This window comes from Thunnus albacares, chromosome 22, assembly GCF_914725855.1.
Source record: "Thunnus albacares chromosome 22, fThuAlb1.1, whole genome shotgun sequence".
Taxonomy (NCBI): domain Eukaryota; kingdom Metazoa; phylum Chordata; class Actinopteri; order Scombriformes; family Scombridae; genus Thunnus; species Thunnus albacares.
This window is the reverse complement of record NC_058127.1, coordinates 8774919-8786570: the sequence shown is the minus strand read 5'-3', so window position 1 is coordinate 8786570 and position 11652 is coordinate 8774919. Positions and strand designations below refer to the sequence as shown.

Sequence of the window (11652 nt, the reverse complement as noted above, 5' to 3'; positions counted from 1 at the left end):
TTAAGTCAATCAACCGAATATTTATTCAACATTAATACAAAAATCAGAACAATAACCTCATATAAATGACAATAAACTGTGACACATGAAAAGAAGATCTATAACATCCTAGTTGTTGAAGCTGATATGCAATATATGACCCGACTGCACTTTGACAAGTTGTGATCCAGAGTTTTGCTCGGCTTTACGGTCCCGTCTTCGCCTTGATCCTTCTGTTGTTTCTTTGTGTGTTCTCCGTCCATCCATCCATCCATCCATCTGTCCTTGGTCTTTCTCCACCTCTCGCTCACAGAACAGGTCTGGGCTGCTGGGTGAGCAGAATACCGAAGCGTTTCTTCAGCATCACCCTGTGTCGGGAGAACTTGTCATCCGGGGAGAAGCGGGCCGGGTGGGCCGAGCTGGTGGGCTGCCCATCGGGTGCCACCTTCTGTTGGTGACAAAGAAGGAAGCAGAAGGTTATTAAAAAAAAGCTCAGTTGATTTCAGTGCTGGAAGATATGAACAATAAAGATGTTTTGAAATAATAATATATCACATTTAGGTTTACACCCATGTCAGTATTCTCAAATTTGATTTATCCCAGAAATCGTTGTATGCTGACAGATTATCATTAAAACAGTGGATGTATTTGGTATTTTAGAATATGTATCTGCATATTGTGTAATATGTATGCAAGATTGCGATGTGGCACATATTTGGAACGGTCTACAATCACTTTAGAAAGAGGTTATTTTAACCTCTAATGCTTTTATCTTGTGTCATGCTTAAATTTTATGTATATTAAAGCGTATAAGTTGTTTTATTTTATTCAATTTCATCGTGTATGTGAGTATGACCTATGACGGCTCCTGTCTGCTGCTGTGTGCTCTGTCAGTTACTGTGTCTACTCAGGTTTGTCTTCGAGGTGCCAGACGAGCCGATCGCAGTAATCCAACTAGATTTGGAGCCAAGTGCTCTACATGATATAAACGTCTCAGCTTCCAGCTTGGCTCGCTCTCTTGCCCGCCAGCGCCTTGGCCTTTGTTTTATTTTTACTCCACACATCCACGTGAACACTACTGACGTCACTGACTAACGCATCTCATATTCGAGGTTACCTTACAGTTTGTTTTCTTTACTACAATAAATAACTTGTATTTATTGGCATTTGGTGTCTTTTCCTGTTTTTGTCATGGCCTATGGGCTGAGTAATGACAGGCCCATGTCCCACATTCGATCCCATCTGTGCAAATTTTTGGTTTTGATTGTCTTCTTGTCCTGGTTATTTGTATATTTGGATGTGCGTTGTGTGTTTGTTGGGTCTGGAAGATGTGGTATGCCCCCGCTATGAAACACTGCAGCAGTCTCTTGTCACCAAGGTTACAAAGCAGATGATAAATTATAGATATGTACTGTGTATACCTCACAGTTGTCAGTGATGACAGAGCAATAATCAAAGTAGAGCTGCAACTATTTAGAAAATTTATCTGCAACAATTTTCATAATCAAATAATTGTTTTAGTAATTTTTTAAGCAAAAATGTCAAAGATCTACTGGTACAAGATTCACAAATGTGAGGATTTTATGGTTTTCTCTGTCTTCTGTGATGATAAACTGGATATATTTGGGTATTTGACTGTCTGACAAAACAAGACATTTGACAACAGGTCAGCTTGGGCTTTGGGAAATAATAAAGAGCATTAGATTAGATTTTTAATAAAATCTCTGTGGGGGGAAAGCAAATGTTGCAGCAGAAAACTTACCAGCATTATATATGAGATGTTATTTAAATTTATGAAATAAATGTATGAAACTGTTGCATGCTGTTCTCTATATCATTATAAATTGAATATTTTGAGGGGTTTTTTTTGCTTGCAAGCACTATGAAGACGAGCTTTGTTGTTGTTGTGTTGGATATGTGATGAAACTTTAATTTAATGACCATTAAAATAACGTTCAGTACAGCCAAAGATATCAGACTGTCTTTGTTGTTATTTCATGTAGTAGTCACTGAAATAGATTAAATGGAAAGACTGCTGATTAGGCTTACATTGATGACAACCGTTTTATTTTCTTCTGTGTTTGATTTTGAGAAGTTTTGTTTAAGTTTAATAAGAAAACTACAAGACAAAAGCTAACGGTCTCAAGTCCCTGTTAGCTAAGTTTATACCAACTTGTATCCACGTCGATTGAAAGCAAAGAGACGATTTCATTTATTCAGATAAAATTCAGCACTGGCAGACTAAAGTGTGATTACTTTAATAATGAAGCTAAACATATTTATAGAGAATTAGTTGGATTTGAGGGATGTAAACATAAGGTTACCTTCAGGGTGTAGACTCTGTCCCCGTTTTCATTTAAGTGATACTGCAGAAACATCTCGACGAAATTCTTGTTTTACAGCTTCAGAGGCTAAAAAAAATATCAAACAGGTCGTTTTTATATCGAGAAAACAAAAAGTGTGCAGGCTACACGTCCGTTTTCACCTCGTTTTCCACGTGCGGCGAAGTTTCTCCTCGTTTGGGTAGCAGACCGGATATCCGGTTTAGCGTGTGGGGCGCGTAGCATTCTGGGAAATTGAGTGTCTTAAAAAATAACAGGTATTTCAATTATTGTCTCTGCAAAACTGGATTTTTTTAAGCTTAAAGGTTGATTCTTGACCTTGATAACAGTAATTCTTCACATAATTTCACTTATTTTTATTTTTTTATTCGGTCCTTATTTTAAAAGTTTTACAAAAGAATTCATCAATTCAAAGAATAGATCAATCATAACAGATTATATCAAATAAACGAGGAAAGAAACTTTATTGACTGAAAAGGTGCAGGTTGGAGTTTTAGTTTGTTATTCTTATCATTTTACCTCAAACAAACAATATAAAACAATAGTCCCAAAATACAAAATCAAACATTTCATTCACCATTATGTTCAAACTTGAGGTTTTTGTTTACTATGTTTTAGTTACTAAATTTCTTCTGGGGACTTTCAGCCACATCACACAGTGGGGTTTGCTCAGTTGCCATGGAGATGAGTTGTCATCACGTGACCTAACTATAGAACTTTTTTAAATTTACATTTGATAATAATATAGATAAAATATCAAGAAAATGTAATATTTTTACTTCAAATGCTCAAGGATTGAAATTTCAAATAAATATATCAAAAAATAGTCTCAACTGATCATTTTATGCTACTTCATAATCAAAAATATCTCAATACAGTCTAATCAGATGTGTCGTCTAATTGAAGGGTCCATATGAGACATAATTATTAAGCATGTATGTGAATTACTGGTTGTTTTATTCTGCAGCTGTAAATAATCTATTTGAGTCAGTACACATATATAAAAAATATATCTGCTATACTATAATTAAAAACATACAATTAAATTAAAATAAACAAAACAATAATAAATGTCAGTTTGTGTGACAGAGTTTAGTTAGTTTGGAATGTTTATATTCAGAATATTATTTGTAAGTAAACAGAATAAAACCAAGAATCAAGTTTATATTTAAAACAGAAGCTGATACAAACTGATTTTGAAGACACTTTTACAGGATTTGTTGAAGAGAGGTAGGACTGATAAGAACTATCTGATTGACCTACAATATGTGTTATTTACCATTTCCTTTGTTCGCAGTGACACAGTTTGTACCACTTTTCATGTTAACACACAGCCACAACTTTTATCTTGAAGGCAGGATACAGATGTGGTCAATATTTTTGATTGTTACTTTCACATAATGTCAGTAGAGCAACACAATGTTTCAAATAGTGTCAAATGATCTGTGCAGCAGTGTGAACACGTAGATTTTTGATGACAGACAATTTCATATGTGTACAGTTTTATTTCATACATATGCAGTAAACTGTTCACTTAAGAAGCTAATTGGAATTATAAAAGTTAATGAATATAAATAAGAGGTAAAATGAGCCTGATTGTTCCATGTTAACAACATAAAAGCTGCATTTCCTCATTACACCACAGTGTATTGTATTCTCTTATTGGATTTCATTCATCAGATGATGCACAATACAGTTTATTCAGTGAATGAGTCATCAAAACTATTGTTTCCTGGGTCTTTTTTTTTCAGTATGTTCTCAGCTTGATTTTCTGCTGTGGAGCTTGATTGTAGAGAACAGAAAAGACTGAAGGCTCATGGAGAAGCATTATGAAACACTCAGAAATACTGTCAGACCTGTAAAGATATTTTCACTGCTCATATTTTAGTTGTAGTATGCAATGGTGAAGTGTAACTCAAGTGCTGTACTTAAGTACAATTAAAGGTGCTTGTACTTGAGTATTTTCATTTTATTCTACTTGATACTTATTTATATTGTAGTTTTTACTCTACCACATTTATTTGACATCTTTAGCTTTAGATTTTACATAAAATAACATAATGATAAGCTTATAAATTAAACTGCAGTGTGTATTTGTGTGTCTTTGTCATGTCTCAGATGTCTTTGTGTTGTTAGCAGTTCCACCAAAAGCAACATTTTCCCTCAAATGGTTTCAAATAAATACACAATTTGAGGCCCAAAGAGGTTAAACTCTCCTATATTTTACAAAAATACAAATATTAAAGAAAAGTTCTGAATACTGAATGCCCAAACTAGCTCCAACTACAACAATTAAATCCTGTTTATGCACTGACTCATCAGTCTTAGTCATGTACTTTGTTAAATGTATTTAATATATCAGACACAGCCCCATTTTCTCCATACGAGTACTTTTACTTCAGTACTTGTATGCTTGTATACTTGGAAATTGCTGATATTTAACACCCTGATTTTCCATTTATATTTCCTGACAGTTAACCAGGATGGATCCAGTGCCGTTTACTCCGCCTGAGGTCATCCTAAACTACGGAGAAGAGCAGTCAGGATCGCTGCCCTTATATCATTTCCCTCCACGTTATCACCGACCGTTTCCTGCAGAACTAAACACCAGCGGCAATGAAACCAGCAGCCGTGAGGCGAGGACGGATGGATTGGCATCACAGAAACCTGCCACGGTTGCAGAATTGCTCCGCAGCACAGCAGCGAACTCAGATCACAGGACGTCTCAGACACAGACGGCTTCAAACCAAACCCCGATGGGCCCCGTCCAGCACCAGGGGAGTCCCTCTTTCTTACATTTCCTGCCAGGTGTTAGCCCCTCTCCTCTCAGCCTCCAGGATTTCTCCCCTGATCCCCCCCAGATGGGATTGTCACCGCTTCTCCCAGAGCTTGTATTCCCCTCCTGCTCTCCTCAAGACCCCCTCTGGCTGAATATGAGCCCCCTCTCCGTCACGCCTGACTCCAGGTTTGGTGTTAGTCCCTGTGTGCTGGTTCCAGTCAGCACCCCGACCGAGCCCTGGTTCAGCCCAGATTCACCTGCTCGCTTCAGGCTCCCCCAGCCGCAGTTTTGTCCCAGTTGGTGCGTGTGTCCGGAGAGCGTCCCCATCCATCAGCCCTGCACTCCAGGCCTGTAAGAGATACACAGCAAATAATAATAATCATTTAAAAACTATAAATGGTTTTGTTTGTAGTTAAATCACCTGCCTGACTCCAGGTTACCAAGCAGAGCAGAGTCTGCAGCATCAGGGAGGGAACAGAGTGCAGAGCAGTGCAAGTCAGGAGGTCAAAGGTCAAAGATTTGTAGAGAAGAAGGTGACAGAAACATGACAGACATCTTTATCTTTCGCTCTTTTCTCCCTCCAGAATATTGAGTTCACATTTCAGTCCCTATTCTCTCCCTAATTTGAGTCCTTTCGCTGTGTGTCCTCTCAGAGAAAGAACACAGAGAGGAAACGTCTGCCGAAGAAAAACTACAAGCAGACGACAGCGTCAACAACACGACAAAGTCTGAGACCTCCCCGACGTTTCTTGAGCCTTTGGACGAGGAATTTCTGGCAAATTGTGCTTTCGAGGACTACATGTCGATCATGGACGCCCTCAGTCCCGAGGTGCACAGATGTGATTTACTGTTAAAATGTAGAAAAATCTATCAATGTGGAAATGTCATAAATGATGCATGCAGGCAAGATTTCACTCTAAGATTTTTATTGTTTAGAAGAAAATCTGTATAGAGGTAGTTTTGCCTCTTTATCAAAATGTTGAATATTTCTTTTTTTGCAGTTAATTGCTTTTATTATTTTCTACTACAGTATATGTCCAGGTATTCAACAGTAGAATAAATCAATATATTTGCACACACTTGCACAAATGTATAAGTATAAGTACATGAGAGAGAGAAAGAAACATGAGCAAGAAAACCTAAAAAGAGAAAATGTTGAATCTTTCATCATTTCATCAACAAAACTCTACAATGTGAAATGTTGTGCTTGTACTGTAAATCTAATAGGTGATCAATCATCAACTAAATGTTCTCTCTGTCCAGATCCAAGAGAATGTGGACGCCAAAGCGCATGAAACTGAGGAAGAAAGGGACGTGGAGGAGGAGAAACTGGAAATAGAGAACGGCTCGTTTCTGGAGTATCTGGATGAGCTGTGCAAGGACGAGGATTTCGTCAAAAGGGTAAATTATCAGCAGCATTATTATTACACATCGGAAACATCACGACCGGCGAGGTTTTGGAAGCGGATTGTTTTTGTTGCGACCTGCTGTTCTCTGATTTTCTCCCCTCAACTCATTTCCATGTAATCAGAGAGCAGCAGAGTGTTTCTCAGCAACAATTCCCGACCTGCTGTGTCATTATATCAATATTGTTTTCTGCTACTGGGTTTAATTTTTGTGCATCAAGAAACTAAAATGCAATCTGCTTTAAAAGACTGCATCATCTGGGTGACTTTATTATGTCACGATGTCAGTTTTTTTTACATTATTTTGACTGTGTTGAGTATCTGAGACACCACACACAGTGTCATTATAGTCATTATAGACATGATAGTGTTTTGTTGTCTCTGCTCGTCTGTCTCTCTCAGGTGGGGTTGATACTGGACACAGAGTACCTGGATTCCCTCCTTTCTTCCAGTCTAGCTCCCATCGATCTTCTTGCACTGGAAGAACAAGAGCAGGTAAAAATAAAAAAAATAAAAAGTGCAAAAAAAGTATTTTAAAGTTTACTATGAGGCTTCAGTCGTCCAAATCAGTCAAATAAATTTAATATCTTTCAAGGTTAAAGTCTTCTTAGAGCCAAAGTCCCTCTCTTTTGTTACAACCCTTCAATACAGCTGAACATACTGTCTGGTGAGACACAAAGAAAGATTTTAATCTCATCATTTTACCTTCAGATAAACTTTTACTCAAAACAAGGACTGACTTTGTCCTCCATCACATTGAACAGGAGGAATGATTCATTCGTTCATTTGGGCATGTGACTATTGTTTTAAGACAGACATGAAAAATTACTGTACAAAAAAGTACTGAGCCACTGTGTGCTCGTTATTGATGGTCTGAACCGCAGCAGGACACACAGTATTCACTACTGCGTCCAAAATGTCCTTTAGAAAGTCAAAAGCTTCTGTTTGTTTGTAAAAAAAAAAAAAACTTTGAATCTTCTTTGAATTTACTAATCCCATCAACCTGCTGCCATCTCCATCATCCATCTCTCTCTGAGTAGTTGTGTCATTATAATACACAAATAATAGCATCATCTTGAGGCCGATAGAGGTTCAAAGTAAACTTTCAGCTATTTGTTTCGCTGTCTTGCTGCTTTCTAAGAGACTATATATATATATATATATACATATTCAAGAAAAAGGTCTTAATGTCTCTGCTTTTTCAATCTGTGCTCGTCTCTTTCTGTCAGGTGGCGTCAACTCTGAACATAGAAGAACATACTGATTCCTTCCTTTCTTCAGACCATTCAGAGGCCATTGACTTTATTCCACTGAAAGAGCAAGAGGAAGAGGTGAAGTATGATAAATCAGTGTTTTGGTGCCTTTTGGGGCACGAGGTTCATCTAGGATCAGAAGAGCAGACCAGCTTTGATATTTGTGCCATTCTCGAGTCTTAACATCAGCAGCAATGTACAGCTGTGTGACAGTATTCAGGAGGACTTTACTGTCATGTAAAGGTAGTTAAAAGTGCTACAGAAGCAAAAGGCTTGCTGGCAAATTGCACAAGAGAAGGAAACTGTAATACCTTAGTTTTATTAATTATTAGGCTGATAATATTAACCTCAAAATATTTGCCATAGAAGCAAAATAATACCTAAACATGCAGATACACTAGCTTATGTAATATTTATAAAAATCTATATAATAAATATTTATTTACACAGGCATAAAACAATACAACACTATGACAATGTAAAATAGGAGTCAAACAGCATGATTCATTCACACACTCGGGACTTAAAATGAACAACTTTAAATAAAAGACAAAAGCAGAACACACAAAATAACACCAAAGAAATCAAAAACAGATGACCCGTGCACTGTAAGTAGAGAGAAAATGTTAATCACATGCTGTATGTGCGTAATGAGAGTGCAGTTACCGTGGCTTGGCCCGTATTTTTAGCTCGAGTTTTGTAGTTACTGCTGGTTCTTCGTGCTGTTTTCACACAAATTACACTTTACTGTAACATTATTTTATTTTTATGTGGCAGCCAGTTGTCAAAAAGATTCCCATCTTTACTCAGTGTGGAACAAAAGTGTAGTTAGTGTGTTTTGGTTTTTTAGGCCAGTAAACCACAAAGGACACTTACAGTCTACTATATATATTCCTAAATAAGCAATAAAGTCTTTTTGCATCAAGAGAAATGCTTCAGCAACAATTCAATTTTGTAAAAGAGCCATTTAACTAATATTTTTTGCTCTTGTCATCTTGTTTTTTATCTTGGTCTGCAGACTTTGGAGGCGGTTCTGCAGGAGCAATCACTTCAACCTGCTCTCTGCTGCTCTCCTCTCCTCCCCTCACACCTGCTAGAAGAAACACCTGGAAGTCAGGAGAACGACAGCTTTCCGTTACCTGAAGAACACTGCAGCCCTCTTCGTCACAGTGGCTCCCTCTTCATGGACTGTAGTTTCACTTCATCTCTGCTGTCGGTTGCCAAAACCTCCCCAGACACCAGTCCTACTTCTGAGTTGACGGCAGGAGACAGTGATGCATTGGTGGCGGCACCTGCAGCTACACTTCCTGCAGCGGACGGTGGTCAAGATGAGTCCGAAGACGTCTTGGTGTCCCTCAAAAACCTTTCAAACAACCTGTTGGCTCAGTTGTCCCAGAAGCTCCAGGATGGATCTTTATCTGGAGATCATCTTGCTTCCAAGTCCCCTTCAAGCTGCAGGGTTTCAGGCTCGCTGGAGGACCCTCGTCAGGATCCTGCGCTCAGTTTCAGAGCCGATTCGTTGACCGACAGCCCGCCGCAATCACTCGAGCCTCCATCTTTGAGGTTCCTAGCTTTGAAAACACTTAACCTCCTGCCTCCGCCACCAGCCCAGATAAGAGAGGCCGAGGAACACCACAGCCCCCCAAACCCAAAGTCCTTCAGCACCCCACCCAAAGAAAGTGACGACACCAACTATGCAATTCCTGTGCCAGCTAGTTTGTCTTTTGTAGAGGACTCCCGTGATCCCCAAGCTGGTGGCGATATATCAGGCTCGGTGCCTGAAAAACGGACAGTAGAGCCACCAGAACGACTGCAAGTTCCTCAAGAGTCAGCGACCCCCGGCGTCTTCTCTGAACTCAGGATAGGAGAGCGGCGAGAGACGAAGATGAAATGTGAGAGAGATCCGGAAAAAGGTGTCAGAACATCGGTGACACGGAAACCAAACAAAGAAAAAGGGATGATTAAAAAGACTTTTGAAAAGAAGGAGGAGAAAAAAGAGGCCAAACTGATCAGACGCAGTCAGAGACAATCAGGCCGAAGACTCTTCGTTGAATACAAAACAGAAACAGCAGAAGAGAAGAAACCCAGCGAGAAGAACATTAAGAAAACGACTCAATCGACCACAGAGAAGGACGAGGTAATTTATGAAAAACAGAGACGGTACTCAGGAGAAAAGCAATTACGTAAAAAAGAGGAGAGTCAAGGAACAAACGTAATAAATTCTGAACAATCTGGGGAGACGGCGGACGAGAAACAAGGTCAGAAACTCGCAGGGGATCAGCGTGAGGCCAACAGCTCTGACGTCTGCGCTGAAACTGGGGAACAAAACGCTCTTTTAACCAAAACACAACAAGACAAGACGAGTAAGGAGAGAGTAAATAGAGAAGAGGAGGCGGTCCGAATGTCCTGTATTGTGAGGCGAAGAACTAGGAGCACAGCTACCGAAGAAAAGGTGCAGCTGGGTCCAGTTTTAAGTCCGTCAACTAGAGCCAGACGGAAAAACAAACACTCAGAGACGCAGAGAAGCGAGACGAAGTCCTCACCTAAGAGAGGAAAGCAAGTCGAACCAGAAGGAAACGAGCAGGAGAACGTAAGTGAACCGCAGGCTCTGCCAGTTTCAAGTCCTAAGAAGAGGAGCAGAAGCAGGAGAGATGAAGACCAGAAAAGCGAGACGGTTAATGAGACACATTCGGGTGGATGCGAGGCCGAAGAGGAGGCGTCATCTTCTCCGCCGAGCCCAAGAGTTCAGACTCAATCAGCACAAGACTCAAAGGATGATCAAGGTAGTCTTGAGGAGTCGCCAGGGGAAACACTGCTGAACGAGATAAATGAGCCACTTTCTGTAAAAACCTGCGAGCGACAAATGAAAACAGTGAATGACGGCGACAAATCTCATGACTTTTACAGTTTAAGGTCAACAACTCGCAACACAAGACGAGTCAGGAAGTCGGAGAAACCTGATATGTTGGACATGAGAGGAACTCAAGACGACGAGGCGACACAAGCAGCACATCGCTCGTCCGGGCGGAGAGACACAAGTCCAGACAAGACGGCGGATGTGAACGGTGAAAGAGAAAAGATAAGCGAGGAAGAACATCCAGGCGTCACGTCGAGCCCGGCGAAAAGACATGGTGACAAGGCCGAGCTTGAATCAGAGACGCACAGGTTAAGTCCAATAAAAAGAGCAAGAAGAAAGAAAACCGAGGTGAAGTCTGAGAGAGATGAAGAGCAGACGGGAAATGAGACGCGTGACGATGAGGCCGAAAACCAGGACGAGGCGGACACATCTGGCTGTATCTCAAGCCCAGCGTCAGTGGGAGGCGACATAAAGGAAGAGTTTGCTAAAAACGATGCAGGCAGGCGACCTTCAAAAGACGAACACAGCGTAGCGGAAACCAGAGGGGACCGTTTTTCTTGTAGGGGACGAACGCGGCTTCTTGTAAAGTTGCCCGCAAAGTACGAAGATTTTATCTTGTGTAAGACGAAAAGGACACGACAAACAGCAGCCAGACGAGCGGAAAAGAAAAACGGGAAAAGGAAAAAGAGGTGATCCGGTTATCAAAAATGTGACACAAGACGGAAAGAAAATCAAAAGTATGTTATGATGAGTGCAGGAAATGTGACGCTCGGAGAAAAAAACAAAACAAAACCATACAGCACTTAAAAGAATTCACAGTTTAATTAAATGTTAAACAATATAAATGCAGAAAAATGTCAGAATAATTCATTTACATAAAATAAACTTTTTGGATTAACAAATGTGTCCCTTAATATAAGAGGGTATTTGATAAATAAGACATTTACAGTAACGGACTGCTTTTTACAGCCTCTGGAACAACATGTAAACAAGATTTCTTGAGAGTAATTTAAAAAAAGGCAAACTGGTAAACAAA

The 11652-nt window shown here is 39.8% G+C and overlaps 2 protein-coding genes across 2 annotated transcripts; one reads left to right on the top strand and one right to left on the bottom strand.

Annotated features, from left to right (window-relative positions):
• nop10 (NOP10 ribonucleoprotein homolog (yeast)) lies at window positions 1-2530 on the bottom strand. Its single transcript, XM_044341311.1, has 2 exons — window positions 2304-2530; window positions 1-427 (listed from the first exon to the last, which is right to left on the bottom strand). Exons 1-2 carry the CDS (start codon window positions 2355-2357, stop codon window positions 287-289), a joined length of 195 nt encoding a protein of 64 aa, XP_044197246.1. The 5' UTR covers window positions 2358-2530; the 3' UTR covers window positions 1-286.
• A 940-nt stretch (window positions 2531-3470) lies between these two features.
• On the top strand, window positions 3471-11425 carry LOC122973969 (serine/arginine repetitive matrix protein 2-like). Its single transcript, XM_044341780.1, has 8 exons — window positions 3471-3551; window positions 4796-5451; window positions 5536-5633; window positions 5754-5929; window positions 6364-6501; window positions 6909-7001; window positions 7736-7837; window positions 8778-11425. The coding sequence occupies exons 2-8, from the start codon at window positions 4805-4807 to the stop codon at window positions 11307-11309; spliced, it is 3786 nt and encodes a 1261-aa protein (XP_044197715.1). The 5' UTR covers window positions 3471-3551; window positions 4796-4804; the 3' UTR covers window positions 11310-11425.
• Window positions 11426-11652: the final 227 nt, after the last annotated feature.

Bases quoted from the DNA above. Each gene is read 5' to 3' on its own strand.
- LOC122973969 (XM_044341780.1), top strand. From the start codon at position 4,805: ATGGATCCAGTGCCGTTTACTCCGCCTGAGGTCATCCTAAACTACGGA. The intron at 5,452-5,535 runs GTAAGAGATACA...GCCTGACTCCAG, and splicing joins CAGCCCTGCACTCCAGGCCT to GTTACCAAGCAGAGCAGAGT. The intron at 6,502-6,908 runs GTAAATTATCAG...TGTCTCTCTCAG, and splicing joins ACGAGGATTTCGTCAAAAGG to GTGGGGTTGATACTGGACAC.
- nop10 (XM_044341311.1), bottom strand. From the start codon at position 2,357: ATGTTTCTGCAGTATCACTTAAATGAAAACGGGGACAGAGTCTACACC. The intron at 428-2,303 runs GTAACCTTATGT...TGTCACCAACAG, and splicing joins ACAGAGTCTACACCCTGAAG to AAGGTGGCACCCGATGGGCA.